Raw genomic sequence first — 24,307 nt, forward strand, 5'->3', positions numbered from 1 at the left:
ACTCGACGATCTTGGGGGTCTTTTCCAGCCGAAATGATTCCGGGATTAAGGGGGGGCTTCCCAAGCACCTTCCAAAACACGGAGGATGGACTCAGTGATCTTGGGGGTCTTTTCCAGCCAAAATGATTCTTGGATTTGAGGGAGGGCTTTCTGAGCACCTCCCAAAATGCAGAGGTTGGACTCGATGATCTTGGGGGTCTTTTCCAGCTCAAATGATTCCGGGATTTGAGGGCGCTGGGGCTTTCCAAGCACCCCCTGCGGAACAGGGAGGGCAAACCCCTTCCTGACTTGGAACAACCTCGTGTCATCCAGCCGGGATAACGGACGGGAGAACGGTCTCCCCTTCCCCTCCCACGGCCGTTCCCGGGTAATGGTCTTTTCCAGCCGAAATGATTCCGGGATTTGAGGACGCTGGGGCATTCCAAGCACCCCCTGCGGAACGGGGAGGGCAAACCCCTTCCAGATTTGGAACAACCCTGTGTCATCCAACCGGGATAACGGGCGGGAGAACGCTCTCCCCTTCCCCTCCCACGACCGTTCCCGGGTAACGGCCTTTTCCATATTTCACCTCCCAGTTAAATCCCCCGTGCCGGAGCCTCGCCGGCCCCCTCATCCCAAACTCAACCCATTCCGAACCCGAGCGCTAATTTAATTAGGAAGCCCCCATTTTAAGTTAATTTGTTCGAGAAGAGATCGCCGCAAAACTCCCGGCGAGAACAGATGTTCCGCCTCTCCCCCGACGAACATTCCGGGCCGCGTAAATGGCTCCGCTCAGCCTTGTTTAGGAGAGAAAAGAGGATTTTATGGCTTCAAACGACCCTTTCTGTAAACATTTTACAGCTTCTCCGCGCGTCGGAGCGGCGATAAAACCCCGAGCAGCTCGGGCGGGGGCAAATTTGCCGCCAGACGGCCGCCGTTTGATTGTCGTATTTCACGGTCGTAACGTTAATGGAAGATGCTGCTCCAAGTCTTTTTTTAACGGCCCCGCCGAGCTCCGGCTTCCCGGGAATTCGGGGGAGGTGAGGAGGCCGCTCCCGGGTTTGTTTACGGCTTCGGCTTCCAGGGGAATCGCTATGGAAGTGAGGGGTTTGGAAGTGTGGGTTTGCTCCTGCTTTGGCATGGACGCCCCTCCCATTTGTGGTGGGTCTTGGCCCAACCATCCCCAGCTCTTGGAGTCAGGAATAGCCTCAGTTAGGGATGCACAAGGTTCATCCAAGTCCAACTCCTTATGGCTTTGGCTTCTGGAGGAATCACTTTGGAAATGGGGGTTTTCTCCTCCTTTTTTCCAGCCCCAACAGAGGGAACATGGTGGTGGTGAGTCATGATCCATCAGGAATCATGGAATATCCTGAGTTAGGGATGCACAAGGTCCTACTTATCCAAGCCCAACTCCTTATGGGTTTGGCTTCTGGAGGAATCACTTTGGAAATGTGGATTTGCTCCTCCTTTCTCCTGACCCCCCCCATTTGTGGTGAGTCTTGGTCCAACCATCCCCAGCTCCTGGAATCAGGAATAGCCTGAGTTAGGGTCGCACAAGGTTCATCCAAGTCCAGCTTCTCATTGGTTTGGCTTCTGGAGGAATCACTTTGGAAATGAGGATTTGCTCCTTGTTTCTCCTGCTCCCCCCCCATTTGTGGTGGGTCTTGGTCTGACCATCTCCAGCTCCTGGAATCAGGAATAGCCTCAGTTAGGGATGCACAAGGTTCATCCAAGTCCAACTTCTCATGGGTTTGGCTTCTGGAGGAATCACTTTAGAAGTGGGGGTTTGCTCCTCCTTTCGCCCTGACCCCAATGGGGGAACATGGTGGTGGTGGGTCATGATCCAACCATCCCCAGCTCCTGTAATCAGGAGCTTCCTGAGTTAGGGACACACAAAGTTCATCCAAGTCCGACGTCTTATGGGTTTTGCTTCTGGAGGAATCACTTTGAAAATGTGGGTTTGCTCCTCCTTTTTTCCAACACCAGTGGGGGTTGGTCATGATCCATCAGGAATCATGGAATATCCTGAGTTAATGACCCACAAGGACCATCCAAGTCCAGGTCCTTATGGCTTTGGCTTCAGGAGGAATCACTTTGGAAATGCAGATTTGCTCCTTCTTTCTCCTGACCCCCTCCATTTGTGGTGGGTCTTGGTCCAACCATCCCCAGCTCCTGGAATCAGGAGCATCCTGAGTTAGGGACACACAAAGTTCATCCAAGTCCAACTCCTTATGGCTTTGGCTTCTGGAGGAATCACTTTGGAAATGTGGGTTTTCTCCTCCTTTTTTCCAACCCCAGTGGGGGCAACTCGGTGGTGGTGGGTCATGATCCGTCAGGAATCATGGAATATCCTGAGTTGGGAACCCACAAGGTTCATCCAAGTCCAACTTCTCATGGGTTTGGCTTCTGGAGGAATCACTTTGGAAGTGGGGGTTTTCTCCTCCTTTTGCCCCAACCCCAGCAGGAGGAACACAGTGGTGGTGGGTCATGATCCGACCATTCCCGGCTCCTGGAATCAGGAGCATCCTGAGTTAGGGACTCACAAGGATTGTCCAATTCCAACTCCTTATGGCTTCGGCTTCTGGAGGATTCACTTTGGAAATGTGAATTTACTCCTCCTTTTTTTCCAGCCCCAGTGGGGGCGAGTCATGATCCAACCATCCCCTGCTGCTGGAATCAGGAATATCCTGAGTTAGGGACACACAAGGTTCCTTATGGCTTTGGCTTCTGGAGGAATCACTTTGGAAATGCGGATTTGCTCCTCCTTTCTCCTGACCCCCCCGATTTGTGTCACTTGGTGGCATCGGGAGAGCGACGGAGCCCGAACATCCCATCGGGAAGGGAAACCCACAGAAATTCCAAAGCTTTTTATAGCGGGATGGTGGAACTTGGAAAAGCCACATCCTGCCGCTTTGGGGCTTTGGGGCATCTCCAGCTACTTCCCACTTTCCCACCCTGTGGAGAAACCCACAGGAATTGAGCAGGGAGAGGATTTGGGGCCCGGCACGGACCCACCTCCTTTTCCCCTTCACCCTGAGGAGATTCCCTGCCTTGAGATCCCTTTAAATCCCTCTTGTACGGCAGCTGGAGGAAACAAATTGGGTTTTCCCTTCCCTGTGGGATGCAGCTGGAGCCTCTCGGCTCCGAAAACCAGGTTTTGATTGAAAAATCTAATGGGGCCACCTGAAGTGTGATTTACTGCCCCGTCCGCCCCTCGGACTGGATAATACATTCCGATTAGATTTCCTTGCTTTTCCCTCCTTTCTCCCGGAGAAGAGTGGCAAGTCCCCTCCGTCTGCCTGACACCTCCTTAGGCTCAGGCAAAATAAATGTTGATTTCCATCAGGGAAAAGGGGAGGGGGGTGGAAAAAAAAAGCGCTGGAAGTCCAAATTCTCCGGCCAAAAAGCCACCCGGTTTTCCGACGGAAAACTCGCGCTCCGACCGCGGTTGCTCTTCCTTCAGAAGTGGTTCAATCGTAGTAATGGGATAACAAAAAAATATAAAAAAGGGGGTTTCTCTTTTGCTAACCAGAAATGATGCACCTGGTTCCCGGGAGATGGATGGAGCCACTTCCCAAAGGCAGGGAAAAGCGGGAGAAGGGGGGGAAGAGAGGCCCAAGATTGATCACACCATTTGCAGGATCTCCCAAGCACAAAAGCGGAAAATGTCTTTTCCTTCGCCGGGGTTGGAAAAGCGACTCCCCCCCACTCACCATTTGCTCCGGGTTTCCCGCCCCTTGGAGGTGGTTTTCACCCATCCCACCGCTCCGGCTTTTCCAGGAGCGGCATCTCCCTCCATCCCAAGGACTTCAGTCCTTTCACACGACCTGTTTTGGGTTTGTTTCCTTATTCCCGCCTGGGTGTTTTGAGGGATGTGTTTGGAATGGGGCGCGGATGCTCCGACAGCATCCGGGTTCCGTGCCGGAGTTGGGAATTTAATTATGGTCAATTTAAAAATCCCCTCCCCAAAAAAGTAGGAATCTATATTTCTACTTCTTTAATCATTGAGGTGCCTCGTGGAGATCAGATAAGGATGTTTCTCCGGGTCATCCAAAGGGAATTGAGCCCTTCCCACCATTCCCACTGAACCAGGACCGCGGTTGCTGGTGGGGCAGAAACATGGACATCCTGATTTTGGCCTCTTGGGATGACCACCAGCAGCTCTGGACCCTAATTCCAGAAATCAGGATGGGAAATATTAATTAATGAAGTTTTTTCTGGCTCATCCAAAAGGAACTGAGCTCTTCCCACCATTCCCACTGAACTGATGTTGCATTTACTGGTGGGATAACATGGAAATGCTGGTTTTGACCCATTGAGGTCCAGCACCTCTGGAGTCTTATTCCAGCAACCAGGATGGGAGATATTAGTTAATGAAATTATTAATTAATGAAGATCTTCACTAAGGAAGTTTTCTCAGGCTCATCCAAAGGGAATTGAGCCCTTCCCACCATTCTCATTGAACTGACACCGCAGGAATATGGAGATGCTGATTGTGATCCCTTGAAGTGACAACCAGGAGCTCTGGACCCTAATTCCTGCAACCAGGATGGGAAATATTAATTAATGAAGTTTTTTCCAGCTTATCCAAAGGGAATTGAGCCCTTCCCACCATTCCCATTGAACTGACACTGGAGGAATATGGAGATGCTGGTTTTGACCCCTTGAGGTCCAGCAGCTCTGGACTTTAATTCCAGCAAACAGGATGTGAGATACTCCACAAGGACGTTTTTTCCAGCTCATCCAAAGGGAATTGAGCCCTTCCCACCATTCCCATTGAGGTGACACTGCAGGAATATGGAGATGTTGGTTTTGACCCCTCAGGGTGACAACCAGCAGCTCTGGACCCTAATTCCAGCAACCAGGATGGGAGAGATTCACTAAGGAAGTTTTCTCAGGCTCATCCAAAGGGAATCGAGCCCTTCCCACCATTCCCACTGAACCAGGTTGCCGGTGGAGCAGGAACACGGACACCCTGATTTTGACCCCTCGGGGTGATGACGAGCAGCCCTACTGGACCTTAATTCCAGCAACCGGGGCGGGATTTGGAAATCCCAGTCCGGAAAAACCCACCTGGTCAGCTGGAAAAGGAGGAGGGTGTCGCCGTTCCCGGGATCCGGATTCCGCTCCGTTGCCGGTGACTAATCCCACGGCCGCCCCTGATGTATGGATGTTGTGTGAAGGGTGGGAAGGCGCTCAATGAGCCCTCCTTGTTTTCCATAAATTAGCTCCGGAGCGACATGTCGCTGCCGACGCCGCTCCCGCTCGGAGCCGGTTTGTTCATCCAGGTTGAAAAGCCAAGGAAAACTCTCGGAGATTCCCCCGTTGTCGGGCATTGCTTGGGGTTCTCCCCCCCTCTCCTGCCTCCCTTGCCCCCCCAAATCCTTCCTTTCTGGGCTTCTCCGAGGTCCCCGTGGTCCCACCTCCACGTTGGGAATCGGGTTGTGGAATTTTGTGGGAATGCTCCCAAGTTGTGTGTGCTGCTGCCCCAGAACACCTGGAGGGGTTTTGGGCTGGATTCCCTCTGTCTTCTCCATCACCTTCTCCATCACCTTCCCCCCTCCTCTAATCCCAGGTGAGAAGGGGGAATTTTCCCACTAGACCTCCAACAAGCTGCGGGCCCGTTTTTTTCTGGGAAACCTCCTGTTTCTCCAATCTTTCCATCCATCCCGAGGGGCCACCGCTCTCCTTCCCACCCTTCGCTTCCCCCACAGAACCACCTTTCCAAACCCTTTGGAGAGGGGAAAACAGGAGAACCTGCACAAAGGTTGGGTTGAAACGGGGGAAGGACTTCCCACCTCGATCCATGGGATGTTCCTGGGCTTGTCCTCTCCAAGGAGGTCACCTCCCAAAGGCTTTCCATGAGCATCCAGGCCCCTCTTTGGAGGAAGCAGAAGCCATCACCTGGGAATTCCTGGGGGGTGGAGCAGGAGTTAACCCCTTGCTTCCCAGTGCTCTGCTCCTCCTGGCTCCATCCCAGCCCCAACACGGATCCTGGTGTTCACCTTGCGCTCCAGTGGGAAGGTTTGGATCCTTTTTAATTCTCTTTTCCACCCATAACTTGGGAATTTTTGCAGCAGATTGATGGGAAGGGACCTCCAAGTGCCCTGAGGATGCTCAGGGATTTCGGGAATGAGCCATCCTGGATGTGGCCAAGGGGGACGTGGAGTAGAAGAGGAGCTCAGGACGCTCCCACTCCTTCATTCCAAGGGATTTCCAAGTTGACCTGAGCCAACCTCCAGGACTTTCTCCTCTTTTCTCCCTTTCCCCTCCCAGGCACCACCAAAAGGAAGAGGATTTTGCCACGGGAATCCTCGGAGGACTCAGAGGACACCCGCGTGGAAGGTGCCAGAGGTGAGGCCGGTGGGCGCTACCGGGGCAGAAAACCACCCACATTCCCAGTTTTTCCGGTGCTTTAACCCCTCATGACCAGGCAAGGAGAAGCCTGGGAGCATCCAGGTGTGTCCCTCACTTCCCACCATCCCCTTTCCCTGCTCTTCTTCCAGGCAAACGGCTGCAGATCAAGCCCCGGCTGTGAGGAATTCCCGATTTCCCGATCCCGGGATCAGCCGACCCGCTCAGGAACTGGAGAGCCGGGCACGACCTGGCACCTACCTCAGGACGCCGTGTCCAGACATGGCACCACCCCCTTCTCCTCTCGCTTTTCCGGGACACCATTCGGACAAGGAGCAGCGTGGGAATACGCCTCTCATTCCCGCCGGGAATTCCCACAGGAAGCGGCTTTGTTTGGAATCTTTGAGTTGACCAATAAACGACCTTTCTCCGTTGGTTTGACAGAGGCAAGTCCTGCCCAAGTGGAAGCTCCTTGGGTGTTTGTGGGATTGGGAAGAGCTTCCCATTCCCGTGGGTGCTGTCCCGGACACGAGGTGATCCAGGGACCTGAGGTGACATTCCCAAATCCAGGGCCGGGATGTAAAGGGATGTAAAGCCCCCACAGCCCTGATCCCTCCATCCCACTCCATTCCCTTGCTTTTGGGAGGGGATTTCTTGGAGCAGAACCGTGTGCCGAGAGAAATCCTAACGGGAATGTGTGTTGGGAGCGGTGCTGAGCTCTCACCCTGAAGTTTTGGGATCTAGTTGCTCCTAATTCCCACCTCTCCTCATCCAAGTGGGACACCCAAACCGACTCTTCCAGAGGTTTTTTTTGCCGGATCAAAGCACGGAGAGGGCGTTATGTCACCAGCACCATGAGGTTTTGCATCCATAGGCACCACTTCCCAGGGATTTTGGGGAACCCCCTGCCGATAAGATTTGGGGGACACCTCCGAAGCATGGGGGGAAAGCAGGATTTGCCCATCCAAACGCCCCTCAGGTGAAATCCTGCGGGAAAAAAAAGGCTCAGCAGGGATGTGGGGAAGCGCTGGGGCTCCCCAAGGATGTTTCCCGGGAATGGGATGGGCTCAGGTGCTCCGTGGCTCCGGGAAGATGCTGACGGCATCCAAACACCTCCCCGGGGGGTTTCCCTTCCCTGAGAGACCCCCACGGCGGGAAGGGGGGTTGTCACCATCCCAAATCCAGAGCATTTCCCCCTAGGGATGGATGGATCCCACTCTGGGATGTCCCTTGTATCCCAAGAGCTGTTTTGTAACAAAAGCTCCGTCGTCTCCGTCGCCGTGAAATGTCTTTTATTTTAATTCCTGTGGTTTGGTTTGTAAATAAAAGACTTTCCTCCCCCAGGGGACAGGAGTGTGGCTTTCCTCTCTCTTTCCAGCGGGAACATCCCATCAAAAATCCAGCGGGATCCAAGGGAGGAGCTGCTCCAACCCTTGAATCTTTATTTATTATTTTTTATTTTTAAATTATTTTTATTATTTATTTTATTATTATCTATTTATCTTATTATTTGTTGTTTATTATTTTTATTATTTATTTTATTATTATATATTTCATTATTTATTGTTATTATTTATTTTATTATTATCTATTTTTTATTATTTTTATTACTTATTTTATTATATATTTATTTTATTATTTATTATTTATTTCTTTTTATTATTATTCCGACTTTTTTCCACCCAGAAACGACATTTCTTCACCTAAAAAAAACAACCTGTCTAAATTCCCTTAAAAACCACCCCCGAGGAGAAGGAGCTGCGAATCCTCCGGGATGGCCTCGTGTGGAGCTTTGGGGCTTTCCCATATCCATGGATCCCTAACGAGGATTAAGCCTCGTGCAGCGCTAATTAAATGAGGCAACGAGAGGCTTCTCCGCTCGGAGCCGCCGCTCCCATCCTGGGAAGGCTTGGAATTTGCTGCTGGCTGTCGTTAAGGCTCCGCTTGGGGGGTGATTGATTCCCAAGCTCGGGATCAGCTCAGCCCCTGGAGAGGCGTCTCCGAGCCCCAGTGGCTTCTCCTGAGTCTCCGACGGCCGTGATGCCTCTGGCACGAGCTCCCGGGGGGTTTATCCGTCCTTCCTTGGGAAGATGGGAACGATGGGCACCCGGCAGGGACGTTCCCTGGAGGTGCCGTGGATGGAGTTTCTAGAAGGCTCCATAAACATTTCCTGGAAAACCCTCCTGCGGCGGGCGCTGCTGGCACCGCTCTTGGGCCCCTGCCGGGGAAGCAGGTGCCGGGTGGGCACCCGCCGGATCGGGTTCCTGCCTGGCATCAGGGGGGCTGTTCCCTGCCCTCCTCCTCCTCCTTCTTCTTGTCCTCCTTCTCCTCCTTCTCCCATTCTCGCTGTGTGATTCCCCCCTTTCCCAAAATTCCTGTCCTTTCTCCATGTCCAGCTGCAGATGCTGGTGGAGCATCACCAGGACGATCCCACCAGCTCATGGGGTTCATCCTGATGGCCCTGTCCATGGGGTGAGGGGTTCCCTGCCCTCCTCCTCCTTCTTCTCTTCCTCCTCCTCCCATCCTCACTGTGTGATTCCCCCCTTTCCCAAAATTCCTGACCCTTCTCCATGTCCAGCTGCAGATGCTGGTGGAGCATCAAGATGATCCCACCAGCTCATGGGGTTCATCCTGATGGACACCACCCTCTCCACGGGGTCAGGGGTTCCCTGCCTTCCTCCTCCTCCTCCTCCTTGTCGTCTTCCTTCTCCTCCCACCCTCACTGTGTGATTTCCCCCCTTCCCAAAATTCCTGACCCTTCTCCATGTCCAGCTGCAGATACTGGTGGAGCATCACCAGGACAGTCCCACCAGTTCATGGGGTTCATCCTGATGGGACACTGCCCTGTCCATGGGATGAGAGGTTCCCTGCCTTCCTCCTCCTCCTCCCACCCTCACTGTTTCATTCCCTCCCTTCCCAAAATTCCTGACCCTTCTCCGTGTCCAGCTGCAGATGCTGGTGGAGCATCACCAGGATGGTCCCACTGGCTCATGGGGTTCATCCTGATGGACACCGCCCTCTCCATGGGGTGAGGGGTTCCCTGCCCTCCTCCTTGTCCTCCTCCTTTTCCTCCTCCTCCCATCCTCACTGTGTGATTCACCCCTTTCCCAAAATTCCTGACCCTTCTCCGTGTCCAGCCGCAGATGCTGGTGGAGCATCAAGATGATCCCACCAGCTCATGGGGTTCATCCTGATGGGACACCACCCTCTCCATGGGGTGATGTCCCAGTGAGGGGTCCCCAAGCCACCAGCCCCTGGTCTGGATCCTGTTGGAATATCCCGGGAAGCCGGGGCAGGCCCCACTGGAAGGGTTAACGGGGCACACGAGCTCCATAAGCGGAGGGTGACGTGATCCCAAGGCCATCCCCGAGGCCACCAACCTGGTTATGTCACTTGACCCCCTGTGAGTAAACTTAGCTGACGGCTCTGGCGTGTCCAGGAGGGTTGGGGACATGCCACGGGCATTTCCTAAAAATACCCACGGAGCAGCGACGGCCCCGTTGGATCCCATCCCGTCCCTAATCCCTCCGTGGCTCCCAGCCCGTGGCGGGTGGCAGCTGCTGGGGGGGGCCAAGATGGGAGTAGCTCCGGGCAGGAACGTGGTGCCAGGGGTAGGGAGGGGGCACCCCGTCTTTTCCCAGGGCAGGATCCCGAAATCCTGACTGAGGACGTGACTGAGGATGGATTTAGGGTGGCACAATTAAAGCAAAAAGGGTTAAAATCACTGAGCAAAAAGGGGAATTTTTTGTTGCAAAATCATCAAGATGCCCTTTTTGTCCCTTATTTTGTCCCCTCTCTCGAGCTGAAGGGGGGGGTCGTTATCCCAAGCCCACGTTTGGGGTTTCCAATGTGGGATATCTGTGTCCCTGGTTATCCAATATGGGATAACATCCAGCACCACCAGGATCTCGGCTGGGCCTTTGCCTGGGACTGTGACCCTTCCCAGGGGGGACAAATCCCCCCCACCTGCCCCAACAAAATTAGGAGGAGAAAGATGAACCCTCTAGGGGCTGGAATGATGTGTGATTTTAATTGCTGGGATGCAGCAGGACAAGGGGTTTCATCCAAAAAAACCCTCATTTTTTGCACTAATTTGGCCCAAATAATCCCTCCTTTTGAAGGGTCAGTGGAGGGCAGTGTCCCTTGTCCCCAAGTCCCCAAGCAGGGATGTCCATGGATTCACCTCTCCCATCCCAAGGACCTGCCTGTGGAATGCAGTGGGGTGGGATGCAGCTGGGCTGGGATATAGTGGGATCTGGGATTCAATCCTGGACCCCGAGGGGGGTATGTGGGTGGGTGTTGATGCCTCTGTGGGATGCAGCCGCTCATCCCTTGGGATCGGGTGGGACAACTCCAGGGCTACTCCCCCCGTGCCTCAGTTTCCCTGCAAATCCCTCCCGTCCTGCGGCGGCCACGTGGTGCCAGCAGGAACAGCGAGGCCACATCCCCTCCAGGGACTCATCCAGAACCCCCCAAAACCTCCCGACCAGCTTCCCCTCGGCGCCGGGGACACCTTTTCCAGGTGCTGGGATGGTGATCCCGCTCCTTGAGCTGGTGACACTCCCGGCCATGCTCCACGTGCGGGTGTCACCTGCGGTGACACAAAGCCGGAGCGGAGCGCGGGGAGCCGGCTCCGGTGCTCGTGGCCGCTCCCTGCCCACCAACGTCTTCTGGGAACACCCCTAAAAATTCCAGAAATACCTATATTCGGTGTAGGGGAAGGACGTTGCGCCGCTCCCGAGGCGGGGAAGGGGCCGCGTCCAGCGGGGTGGAATCAAACCCAATTCGGGCTCCATAACCCGCCTTTTTGGGTCTTTCCTATTTTCGGGGGAGGGGAGAAAAACGTGATTTTTTTTCTCTTTTTCCCCTCTCCGAGCTGTCACTGGGAGGTGACGGTGCCCGGAGGGGGTCCAGGGGGTGCGCCCCCAAAAAACCCCTTGGACTGACAGCTGCCCCGGGGGCGTTGCCATGGGGATATGCAAATCCCGGCGTGCTGATAAGGCGGGATGGATTATCCCCTCCCCTGTAGGAGTGTCCGCGTCTCCTCCTTTTCCCGTATAAAAGGCGGCGGGTTCCATTGAGCGCCCGGCGGCGGCGGCGGCGGCGCCGGTCGCGGGCAGGGGCGGGCAGGGAGCGGCCCCCGCCCCGCAGCGCGCCGGGTCCCGGCGGGACGAGGAGGAGGCAGGAGAAGGCTCAGGCTCGCAGCCCGGGGAGGTGGGGCCGGGGCAGGTGCCAGGGGGAGGCAGGAAGGGGCGGGCAGGGCGCTGCCCGCTCCTCGCCATTGGGAAGCGGCCGCAGGCAGCGCCGGAGCCCGCCCGGCCCCGAGCGCCGAGCGGCGGCCGGAGAAGGCTCCCGGAGTCCGGCGCCGAGCCCCGACGGACGGAGGGGGCTACCCGGGAGCCCCAGCGGAGGGTCCCGGAGCCAGGCTTAGTCCCGCTGAAACTCAGCGCGAAAATCCCGTCGGAGGCGAGCACCGGAGCCCGGCAGAAGGTCCGTGAGCCCGGCTTAACCCGCGGCGCAGCCCTGTCGGAGGGTCCCCGAGCCCGGCTGAACACGCAGCACAGTCCTGTCAGAAGGTCCCGCGGCACAGCCCTGTCGGAGGGTCCCCAAGCCCGGCTTAACCCGCAGCGCAGCCCTGTCGGAGGGTCCCGGAGCGCGGCAGCGGAGCCCCGTCGCAGGGTCGCGGAGCGCGGCTGAATCCCGCCGCGGAGCCCGGCTGAATCCCACTGTAAAGCCCCGGCGGAGGGTCCCGAATCCCGCTAAGCCCCACCGGAAAGCTCCGTCAGAAGGTCCCAGAGCCCGGCTGAGACCGCAGCGGAGCCCCGGCGGAGGGTCCCGGAGCCCGGCAGCAGATCCGCGTCCGAGCATCCCGGAGCCCCGGTAAACCGCGCAGCAAAGCCCCATCGGAGGGTCCCGGAGCCCCGCTGAACCCGCAGCAAAGCCCCGGCGGAGGGTCCCGCAGCCCCCCCGGGAGCGGGGCAGCCCCGGAGCGCGCTCGGAGGAGGCTCCCGGAGCCCCGTCGGCGAGCGGCGGTGCCCGGGGGCTCCCCCCCCGGTGCCCTCCATGGACTGAGATGGCCTCGGAGCTGGCCATGAGCGCGGAGCTGCCCACGAGCCCCCTGGCCATCGAGTACGTGAACGACTTCGACCTGATGAAGTTCGAGGTGAAGAAGGAGCCGGCGGAGGCGGAGCGGCTGTGCCACCGCCTGCCCGCCGGCTCCCTGTCGTCCACGCCGCTCAGCACGCCCTGCTCCTCCGTGCCTTCCTCGCCCAGCTTCTGCGCCCCCAGCCCCGGCGGGCAACCGGCCCCCGGCCCCCCGGCCGCCACCGCCGCCGCTTCGCTGGGCTCCAAGCAGCAGCTGGAGGAGCTGTACTGGATGTCGGGTTACCAGCACCACCTGAACCCCGAAGCGCTCAACCTGACGCCGGAGGACGCGGTGGAGGCGCTGATCGGCGCCCCGCACCATCACCACCATCACCACCAGGGCTACGAGCCCTTCCGGCCTCAGCCCTTCGCGGGCGAGGAGATGCCACCGGCCGCCCACCACCACCCCGGCCACCACCACCATCACCACCACCACCTCCGCCTGGAGGACCGCTTCTCCGACGACCAGCTGGTGAGTATGTCGGTGCGGGAGCTCAACCGGCAGCTGCGGGGCTTCAGCAAGGAGGAGGTGATCCGCCTCAAGCAGAAGAGGAGGACCTTGAAGAACCGCGGCTACGCTCAGTCCTGCCGCTACAAGCGGGTCCAGCAGCGGCACATCCTGGAGAACGAGAAATGCCAGCTGCAGAGCCAGGTGGAGCAGCTCAAGCAGGAGGTGACCCGCCTGGCCAAGGAGAGGGATCTGTACAAAGAGAAATACGAGAAGTTGGCCGGCCGGGGCTTCCCGAGGGAACCCTCCCCGTCCTCCGCCGCCCCCAAAGCCGCCGCTGACTTCTTCATGTGAGGCTGGTGGGATGTGGCGGGATGGGGTGGTGGGATCGCTCCCCCTCCCCCCCTTTTTTTTTTTGTTGTTGTTGTTGGTTTGTCGTCGCTGTTGTTCCTCATGCGGGGAGAGCAAAAAAACCCGCCGCTTGTCTTTAAAGAAAAAATTATTATTAATAATAATAATAATATTAATAATATGAGGACGTCCCTCCCCCCTCCGGGAAATTTTGGGGAGGGGAAGTCGAACTCGCCCCCCACGCACCCACCCGCCCATGGGGACTCGGGGTGGGGGGTCCCGGGGTGGGTGAGTGGGGGGCGGACCTGGAGCCAGCCTTGCATGCGGGACGTGTACGGCCACCCCCCCCCCCCTTTTTCCCGGGAGCATCAGCGCCTTCCAGGTGGATTCTCCTTCTCCCCCCACCCCCAATCCCACACACCTTTTCCTGCGTGTTTTCCCCTCAATTTGATTTTTATTCTTCCAGGGGTCCCCACGGATCGGGCCGGGGGGGGGTCCCCGGCAGCGCTGCGCCCTGTCCGGCCCCTCCGCCTCCCCCCTCTTCCCTCCCTAATTCCCGGCCGGCGAAACTGAGCCACGTTTAACTTATTCACCCTTGTAAATATGTAGAATATTAGTTAGTTTTTTGCCTTTTTTTTTTTTTGAGCCTATATTTTGCTTGGTGATTTACGAGAAAAAAAAAACTTTAAAAAAACCAAAAAAAAAGACAAAAAATCCCAAAATCCTTTAGAAAATAGACAAAAAAAAATTACACGAGTCTTAAAAGTTTGTATGTAATAGCATGCAAATAATATCCGAGTTAATTTAATGATGTTGGGAAGAAGCCGAATGCACTATATACAGGAATCGATTGGGTTAAATAATACTGTTTTATAGAGATTTAAAATTATCTATGCTCTTAAAAAATAGTGGGGAGGGGAGGGGAGGGAGGGAGGGAAGGGAGAGGCAACAATTTTCGGGTGACCTGAAAGGCAATATAGTAATATATGGACTGCGAACGGTTGGCTGCTATCTCACTATGCACCAGATTTATTTATTAACCCTCGGGAGAAACGGGATTTTATTTTAACCTCGATGTTCGGTGGAGAGAAAAAGAAAAAGACGGAAAGAAAATGCACATTATTTGTTGCGTGAAAAAGGAAAAAGAGGATTAAGAATTCGTGCAATCGTCGGAGCGAAAGCGGGACCGAGCCCGCGCCGAGGAGAGCGGGGTGGGTTTTGTTTTTTTATTTGATTTTATTTTAAACGAGTCACTTCTTTTAAAAAAGAGGAGAAAAAAAAACGCGTTAAAAAAACCCCAACCCTTAATTTCGGGGTGGGGAGGGGGGGGGAAGAACAAAAAGGGGGTCCTGCGGACACACGGCGAGCTTTTTGGGGAGCCCTGGTGCATTTTAGGGACTGATCGTGCGAAGCGTTTTTACCGACCTGTTGTTTCGATTTGTGACGGTTTTAACGATGTTGCATCAAAGATAAAAAAAAAACTTATATTCAACTAGAGCCTGGGTCGGGTTTTCTCTCCAACTCGCGGGGGGGGAGGGATGTTTGAGGGGGTCGTTTATTCCTCTCTTTAAATCCCGGGGTGGATGCCAAACCCTCCCCGGGGATAAATCCCGTTGAACTCCGGCTTTTCGCTTTTCCTGCCTTTTTTGAAAAAAAGTCTTTTCCAGGGTGGTTTTGGGGTTTATTTCTCGACTGAAAGGTCCCGGAGATCTTTATCCCTGCGGAAAAAGTCGCCGGATCCAGTGTGTGATCCCAGCTTGTCCCCGACTGGGTTTGAAGCGGCAATAAATGATTTTTTTTTCCTTCCCTCTTTTGGCTTTTCCCTCTCGAGTTTTTAATTCAAAGGAGGATTAAAAAAAAACCCCAAACAACTCCTTAACAAACCATCACACGCCTCCCCTAAAGAAAATCTTTCGTGCTGGTATTTTTAGGGATATTTGGGGGTTTAGGGGATTTTTTGGGGACTGTTTGAAGGACGTTTTTCCCGCAAATCCCGAGCGCGGCCGCTCTGCTCGCGGCTTTTTCCCGGCTCGGCGGGAAAAATTCCGACGCGACCCTTGGTCCGGCGTATTTTTGGAGCGTTTTATATGAATTTTTTTTAATCTATCTCTGGTTTTCCTCCTGTGTTTTCGCCCAGGTTCAGCCTCGGCGGGTCCTCAGTCGGGAACTGCTCCGACTCCGTGGCTGCGGCGTTTCCTCCTGCCGCCCTCCATCCAACTCCCGGGCTTTTCCCAGGATTTTTGGGGTGCCTGTGACCCCACAACCCCCCGATCCTGCCTTTCCTGCGCCCCCCCAGACCTCACCCCTCCTTTTCTTCCTCATTTTCTGGCTGTTTGGTGTCTTGTTTTCAGGGTGTTGGAGCAGCCAGAGCTCGGCTCGATGTCGGACCGGGATTTTGGGATGGGAGCTGGGAAGCAGAGGGATCACTTCCCTCTCTTTGCCCAGCCCTGGGGCGCTTGGGGAGGGGGGATTCACCCCGTTTTCCTGGTTTTATTGAGATCCTGGGAAGCTTTGGAAATCTGGGTCTAAATAAATAGAACCTGTCCTGCTGCCCCTGCAGCCGCTGGCAGGACTTCGCCTCCTCTCCTGGAATTTTTTTGGGATGAAGCGCATTTTCCTGGTGGGTTATTCCCCAACTTTTCCTCCTGATATTCCTTTTTCGTGGCGCTTTTTGATTTGGGAAAACCCACCCAGCTGCTCCACGATTAAATAAGAAGAGTGTGGGAAGGAAGAAGGTGTTTGGGGCGGCTGCCTTTCCCAAACCATCCCGGGGACTTTCCATCCCCGCATCCATTTCCTCATCCCTGGATCTAGCTCTGCGCTCCCTGTGGGGTCACTGCCCCTTTTCCCACCTGCAACGGGGCCGGTTCTGGAAGCAGAGCTGACTTTGGGGGGGCTCTGTGGGGTTTTGGGGGGACATTCCCCGTGGGATCTCACCCCAGGATCCTGCCATCGCCTCCTTCCCGGAAATCCTTTTCCCACCGCCTTGGCAGAGCAAAGGCAGAGATTTAAGGCTGAGAATTCCCAATTTTCCTCCTTAATGCCTTGATGCCCATCACCTTTTCCTCCCCCCCCCCCTTTCTGATTTAGATATTCCATTTTTTGGGGGGGGCACCAAGCCGGGGTCTCGCCCCGGAGCAGATTATTTTGGTGATCCTGGAATTGCCCCTTTTCCTTCATTCCCTAAGGGACGCAGGGATGTGATTCCCAACCCCTTGCACCACTTGGATTTATTTTTTGTGCTTTCCAGCACCTCCTGGAAATCCCCTGAGCAGGGGAAAAGCTGGATTAGGACACTGGGGGGTTGTTGCCCCCATTCCAAGGCACTTTTCTGGGGAGATTTGGGGCTGGAATTTCACCTTCCTGCTCCATCCCAGTGTTGGGGTGCAGCGACCCCCATCCCCCTGATTCACTCCAGGCTTCCTGGAATTGGGATACACCGAATAAACAATAAAAATCGTTTTAAGCCCAAATTTGGCTGGTTTATGACTCGTCTCCGTGTTGGGGCTCCGAAGCCCCCCCCGCTCCAGATTTTTGGGGGGTGCCTGGGTGATCCCTGCTTGGAATTCCAACGTTTTTTGGGGGCTGCTGCACCATGCTGACCCTTGCAGGGCTGTGTGCGTGTATTCCACGCGTGCTGGGCCGTGTTTTTTTGGGATGGGGATGTTCTGGGATGGGCTGGTGTGTCCCCGGTGCCGCAGGGCTGCGGATATTCTGGTGGCGCAGGAGGACGTGTGGCATTTTTGGGTCACTCCGACCTCCTTTTTTAAGGCTTTTCTCGTATTTTTCCTGATCCCCTGAGAAAGAGTGGAGCCCCCTTTCCCATCTCCTCGCTGCTTTTTTTTTGGGATCTGCACGAGGTTGCAGGAGGACCCCACACTCCTCCTCCCGTGAGGATCTGCAGCCCCTCCGCTCATCCCGGGCATCTTCTGCATCCCAACTCCAGCCTTTTCCAAGGGGGAAAACAGCTTTCCAACCCCATGGGATGCTCCAAGGGGTGCCTGGCACCTGGGATAGGGGTGTGGGGACAATCCCTGGGGGTCCCCTCCACACCTCCAGAGCTTTTTAAACCCAATTCCAAGATTTCCTTGCCCTCCAAAGGCACCACCAGGCTGGGAAACAGCTGGAATTCCTCCAGCCATCCCTGCCGGTGGGTTTTCCACTGGGAAAAGGGGTGATTTTTGGGGAATGCTCACCCCCAAACACTTCAGCACCTTGGAATACTTTATCCAAGCTCATATGGATGCTTGGGATTTGTTATAACCCCTGGAAAAGCCCCCCTTCCCCGTGATCCAGGGCCAGGCGCTCTGTGCCACTTCCAAGCAGGAATTTCTCCGGATCGCTGCAAACAGGAGGAAAACCACGAGGAGCAGATGGAAGCAGCACCTCCAAAGTGTCCCTCACTCCTTCCTCCTCAGTTATGGATGCTCTCACTCCCAGGTTTGTTCCCAAACTGCTGCTCCATGTTCCAAATCCCGACATCTCCGCCGTGTTCCACGCGAATCCCGACATCTCCATAATGTGGGAATTCCAGCCCTGGGCTGTTAAATCCCAGTGGGCTGCTGGGAATGGAGGGATTTGGGGTGCTACTCACTCAAAAAGCAGGAATCAATAAAAATCCCAGCAAAAGAAATCCCCCAAAAATGAGAATCCTGGCCCAGGCACGGTTTGGAGCTGGGAATTTTCGGCTGGAGCCGATCTTTATGATCCTTGATTTTTCCACGTTCCCTGCTTTCCAAGGAAGCCAAACACTTCCCTGCCCCTCAGATAGAAATATAAATATATTATAAATACCTTTGTGACCTTAGGAAAACTCAGCTCTGCCCTGGGATTGAGGTTTTGGCACTTCCCTGCCTCATCCCTAAGGCTGGAATCCATGGAATTTATTCCAGCCCTCTGCCAGCACATCCCGAAACTCTCGGTGGGAGGTGAGGCCATTCCCAAAAAACAGGATATGGGAACCCCCCCCACCCTACATGACATGAACAGGATCATGGTTGGGGTTGGATCCCAAATTCCTTGGGTTTGGGTGGGTTTGGAAGCAGCCTGGGAATGCTGCTGCGGGAAGTGGGATGCAGGGAATGGCTTTGGGATGCAGGAGGTGTGATGCAGGGATACAGGACGCTGGATGTGGGATGCAGGTAGTGGGATTCAGGGTATGGAATATGGAATGCGGGAGGTGGGATGGAGCAGGTGGGATGCAGGATGTGGAATGCAGGATATGGGAATCGGGATGTGGGATGTGAGATGCAAGGATACAGGACACTGGATATGGGATGCAGGTAGTGGGATTCAGGATATGGGATGCAGGAGGTGGGATGGAGCAGGTGGGATGCAGGATGTGGAATGCAGGATATGGAATACAGGATGTGGAATGCAGGGATACAGGATGTGGAATGCAGGTAGTGGGATTCAGGGTATGGAATATGGAATGCAGGAGGTGGGATACAGGATGCAGGAGGTGGGATGGAGCAGGTGGGATAGAGGATATGAAATGCAGGATATGGGATGCAGGAGGTGGGATGTGAGACGCAAGGATACAGGACATTGGATGTGGAATGCAGGAGGTGGGATTCGGGATAGGGGATGCAGGAGGTGGGATATGGAATGCAGGAGATGGGATGGAGCAGGTGGGAAGCAGGATGTGGGATGCAGGGATACAGGGCATCGGATTTGGGATGCAGGTAGTGGGATTCAGAATGTGGGATGTAGGATGTGGGATGCAGGATGCAAAGATACAGGACATTGGCTGTGGGATGCAGGTAGTGGGATTCAGGATATGGGATATGGGATGCAGGAGGTGGGATGGAGCAGGTGGGATGCAGGATATGGGATGCAGGATATGGGATTCAGGATGTGGGATGTGAGATACAGGGATACAGGACATTGGCTGTGGGATGCAGGTAGTGGGATTCAGGATATGGAATACAGGATGTGGGATGTGGGATGCAGGGATACAGGACATTGGATGTGGGATGCAGGTAGTGGGATGCAGGACATGGGATATGGGATACAGGATGCAGGAGGTGGGATGGAGCAGGAGGGATGCAGGATATGGGATGCAGGATGTGGGATGTGGGATGTAGGGATATAGGGCATTGGATGTGGGATGAAGTTAGTGGGATTCGGGATACCGTATATGGGATACAGGAGGTGGGATAAGGGATGTGGGAGGTGGGATGGAAGAGGTGGGATGCAGGATGTGGGATGCAGAGATACAGGGCAGTGGATGTGGGATGCTGGTAGTGGGATTCAGGATATGGGGTATGGGATGAAGGAGGTGGGATGGAGCAGGTAGGATGCAGGGTATGGAATGCAGGATGTGGGATGGAGGATGGAGGAGGTGGAATGGAGCAGGTGGGATGCAGGATGTGGGATGCAGGATGTAGAATGCAGGATATGGGATTCAGGATGTGGGATGCAGGGATAGAGGGCATTGGATGTGGAATGCAGGTAGTAGGATTCAGGGCATGGAATGCAGGAAGTGGGATGGAACAGGTGGGATGCAGAGTATGGAATGCAGGATGTGGGATGCAGATTGCAAAGATACAGGACACTGGATGTGGGATGCAGGGAGTGGGATTCAGGATATGGGACATGGGATGCAGGAGATGGGATGGAAGAGGTGGGATGCAGGGTATGGAAATGCAGGATATGGGATTCAGGATGTGGGTTGTGAGATATAGGGATACAGGGCATTGGCTATGGGATGCAGGTAGTGAGATTCAGGATATGGAATACAGGAGATGGGATGGAAGAGGTGGGATGCAGGGTATGGAATGCAGGATGTCGGATGCAGGGATACAAGGCATTGGCTGTGGAATGCAGGTAGTGGGATTCAGGATATGGGATATGGAATGCAGGAGATGGGATATGGGATGCAGGAGATGGGATGGAGCAGGTGGGATGCAGAATATGGAATACAGGAGGTGGGATGCAGGGATCCAGGGCATTGGCTGTGGGATGCAGCTAGTGGGATTCAGGATGTGGGATATGGGATGCAGAAGATGGGATGGAAGAGGTGGGATGCAGAGTATGGAATGCGGAATGTGGGATGCAGGATGCAGGAGGTGGAATGGAGCAGGTGGGATGCAGGGTGTGGAATGCAGGATATGGGATTCAGGATGTGGGATGCAGGGATACAGGACATTGGATGTGGGATGCAGACACTGGGATTCAGGACATGGGATGCAGGAGATGGGATGGAAGAGATGGGATGCAGGGTACGGAATGCAGGATGGAGGAGGTGGAATGGAGCAGGTGGGATGCAGGATGTGGAATGCAGGATATGGGATGCAGGATATGGGATGCAGGATATGGGATTCAGGGTGTGAGATGCAAGGATACAGGACATTGGCTGTGGGATGCAGGTTGTGGGATTCAGGGTACGGGATATGGGATGCAGGAGATGGGATATGGGATGCAGGACATGGGATACAGTACAAGGAGATGGGATATGGGATACAGGAGGAGGGATATGGGATGCAGGAAGTGGGATATGGGATGCAGGAGGTGGGATGGAGCAGGTGGGATGCAGGGTATAGGATGCAGGAGGTGGGATATGGGATGCAGGAGGTGGGATATGGGATGCAGGAGGAAGGATACATTATAAGGAGGTGGGATAGAGGATACAGGAAGTGAGATATGGGATGCAGGACATGGGATAAAGTAGAAGGAGGTGGGATATGGGATGCAGAGGGTGGGATATGGGATGCAGGACATGGGATACAGTAGAAGGAGGTGAGATACTGGATGCAGGAGGAGGGATATAGAATACAGGAGGTGGGATACGGGATCCAGGGAAACCGGCTGCGGTGCCAAGTGGGAATGATGCCAGGACAGTCAGTCCTCAGGCCTGGGGCTGATCGGATCCCATCAGTCCTTTGTTATCCCAGTTTTCTGGACAGCTCAGCTCTCCTTGGAGTCACCATTCCCAATCCCTGGGCATCCTTTCTTCCCCACACCACCTCCACAACTCCTCATCCCAATTAAATCGCCGGCTCCGTGTTTAATTCCCACCTCCCCAGTAAAATCCAAAGGTTCCTCGAATTTTCCCTCTCCTCTCCAATCCTCCCTTTCCATGGATGGGAGCGGAGGGAGAGCAGAGGGGGAAGGAAAAGCTTCCTCTTCCCACAGCAGGTTATTTATTCATGGAAGAGGCCGAGGCTGGAGCGCTCCTGGAGCAGCTGGAGGATCTCTGGGAGCTGGAGCTGGAATTTTCACAAGGAAAAATAAACTAATTATTATTTTTCATTTACATAAAGGGAAGGTTTGGGAAGGGAAGGTTTGGGAAGGGAAGGTTTGGGAAGGGAAGGTTTAGGAAGGTTTGGGAAGGGAAGGTTTGGGAAGGTTTGAGAAGGTTTGGGAAGGGAAGGTTTAGGAAGGGAAGGTTTGGGAAGGGAAGGTTTGGGAAGGGGAGGGGAGGGAGGGGAAGGGAGGGAGGGGAGGGGAGAGGAGGGGAGGGAATGTTTGGGAAGGGAAGGTTTGGTAAGGGAAGGTTTGGGAAGGTTTGGGAAGGTGAGGTTTGGGAAGGTTTGGGAAGGTTTGGGAAGGTTTGGGAAGGGGAGGGGACAGGAGAGGAGGGGAGGGGAGGGGAGGGCAGGGGAGGGGAGGGCAGGGAAAGGGAGGGGAGGGAGGGGAGAGAGGGGTGGTGAGGGGAGGGGAGGGGAGGGAGGGGAGGGGAAGGTTTGGGAAGGTGAGGTTTGGGAAGGTTTGGGAAGGGAAAGGAAGGGACAGAGGATGGGAATGTGAAGGGAGCCTGGTGCTTGCACCCTCTCCTGGGAGGTGTGTGCCGAGGGACCGGCTCATTCCCTGCTCCCATGGGATTCATTCAACCTGGTTGGTGGCTGGAGGAGTCGAAATCCATGGAGACGAAGGTGTTGGACCATCATCTTCCTCACCAGAGGGTCAGGACCACTTCCGGCTGCAAGGTGGGAAGCCCATCCCGATGCAGGTACAATCCAAAGGGAGGAAGAGGAAAATCCCTTCCAGCAGCTGGAGGGAAGGAAAGACCTGATGGTTTCAGGACATTTCGGGGGATGGAGGTTGGTTTGGAGTTTTTACTTCGACCACGGAGCATGTGGATCAAAAAGCAGGGCCTGGGTGTGGAATCATGGAATGGGTTGGGTTGGGAGGGAATATAATGATCCTCCAGTTGCCACTGTCCATTGGGATAGTGGAAGGTGCCTATGGCAGGGGGGTGGAACTGGATCATCTTTAAGATCTTTTCCAACCCAAACCATTCCATGATTCCATGATTTCATACCCAGGCCCTTCTTTTTGATCCTCACGCTCCATGGCCAAAGTGAAAACTCCCAAATCCCCCCAAACTGGCCTGAAACCCGCAGGTCTTTCCTTCCATCTTTTTGGTTCCTTCCAACCCAAACCATTCCGTGATTCCATGATTCCATACTCAGGCCCTTCTTTTTGATCCACACACTCCATGACCAATGTGAAAACTCCCAAAAAAACCTCTCCATCCACCAAAACTGGCCTGAAACCAGCAGATCTTTCCTTCCATCTTTTTGGTCCCTTCCAACCCAAACAATTCCATGATTCCATGATTCCACACCCCGGCCTTTCTTTTTGATCCACACACTCCAAGGCAAGTGAAAACTCCCAAATCCCCCCAAACTGGCTTGAAACCAGCAGGTCTTTCCTTCCATCTTTTTGGTCCCTTCAAATCCAAACCATTCCATGATTCCATGATTCCATGCCCAGGCCCTTCCTTTTGTTCCACACACTCCACGGCCAAAGTGAAAACTCCCAAATGCCCCTAAAGTGGGCCTGAAACCAGCAGGTCTTCCCTTCCATCTTTATGGTCCCTTCCAACCCAAACCATTCCATGATCCCATGATTCCACACCCAGGCCCTTCTTTTCAATCCACACACTCCACGGCCAAATGAAAACTCCAAGTCCACCAAAACTGGCCTGAAACCAGCAGGTCTTCCCTTCCATCTTTATGATCCCTTCCAACCCAAACCATTCCATGACTCCATGATTCCATGATTCCATGCCCAGGACCTTCTTTTTGATCCACACACTCCATGGTCAGAGTGAAAACTCCCAAAAAAACCCTCTCCATCTCCTCAAACTGGCCTGAAACCAGCAGGTCTTTCCTTCAATCTTTTTGGTTCCTTCCAACCCAAACCATTCCATGACTCCACAATTCCATGCCCAGACCCTTCTTTTCGATCCGCACACTCCTCGACCAAAATGAAAACTCTGAAGTCCCCCAAAATTGGCCTGAAACCAGCAGGTCTTCCCTTCCATCTTTATGGTCCTTTCCAACCCAAATCATTCCATGACTCCATGATTCCACATCCCTTGGATTATGGCTCACAGGAGCCCCTTTCCATCCCGGGATCCTTCGTCGAAACCCTTCCAACAAGGTGTTCATTCCGATTAATTCCCCGCCCGTTAATTAAACGCCCATCGATCGTTGGGAGAACACTTCCTTGGCTTTACCACCCTTCTCACGTTAATTAATTGCCACGTCATTAACTCGCAGCCACACGACCAGTCCGTAATTAGCGCCTTATTAAAGACCTTTGGAGCGACGGGGAAGTTTTTTGGGCGATTAATATTTGCGGGATGGTTTGGATCAGGTTCATTCTGGCGCGGTTATGTTAATAACACGGATGTTCTAATAAGGTGGATAATTAACGACTTTCTCGTTAGCGGCTTCTCGAGTGCCACTTAAACGCCAGGGAAAGCTTTGTGGCCGGGTTGTGTTTAATTAAACCCGTTAATTAGGGGGGGACTTGGGTCTGTTACGTGTGGATGGAGTCAGGTAGGAGCAGCCCAGGATTTGGACGCCAAAGGGGTTTGGGAATGGTTTGGATGTGGGATTTAGGGATTGTTCCAAACTGGGATGCAGAGGAGGCGTTTTTTGGAAGGTCCTGGTCAGTGTGGGTCCATCATTGCTCAATCCAGTGAAGGGTTGGCTTGGTCTTCCCAAAAAGTGACCAAATCCACAGGATCCCTCCTGTGGACAAGGACACAGTGGAGTGGGCAAGGTGCTGGCCAAC

The 24,307-nt window shown here is 54.4% G+C and overlaps 2 protein-coding genes across 2 annotated transcripts in view; both read left to right on the forward strand.

The window, feature by feature from the left end:
* Positions 1–6,797, forward strand: part of ZC3H3 (zinc finger CCCH-type containing 3) — a gene marked incomplete at its 5' end in the record, with an annotated part of 42,237 nt that extends 35,440 nt beyond the window's left edge. Inside the window, 2 exons of the mRNA XM_027698551.1 lie at positions 6,256–6,333; positions 6,486–6,797. Of these exons, the coding sequence (XP_027554352.1) occupies positions 6,256–6,333; positions 6,486–6,517 (110 nt within the window). The remainder of the gene's footprint in view (positions 1–6,255; positions 6,334–6,485) is intronic.
* Positions 6,798–12,355: 5,558 nt separating this feature from the next.
* On the forward strand, positions 12,356–14,421 carry MAFA (MAF bZIP transcription factor A). Its single transcript, XM_027698552.1, has one exon. The coding sequence runs from the start codon at positions 12,407–12,409 to the stop codon at positions 13,277–13,279; it is 873 nt and encodes a 290-aa protein (XP_027554353.1). The 5' UTR covers positions 12,356–12,406; the 3' UTR covers positions 13,280–14,421.
* Positions 14,422–24,307: the final 9,886 nt, after the last annotated feature.

The sequence above is a fragment of the Neopelma chrysocephalum genome, unplaced genomic scaffold (genome assembly GCF_003984885.1).
Source record: "Neopelma chrysocephalum unplaced genomic scaffold, ASM398488v2 Primary Assembly neopelma1_129, whole genome shotgun sequence".
Taxonomy (NCBI): Eukaryota; Metazoa; Chordata; class Aves; order Passeriformes; family Pipridae; genus Neopelma; species Neopelma chrysocephalum.

What these genes read in the sequence shown, in the direction of transcription:
- MAFA (XM_027698552.1), top strand. Translation starts at nt 12,407, where the DNA reads ATGGCCTCGGAGCTGGCCATGAGCGCGGAGCTGCCCACGAGCCCCCTG.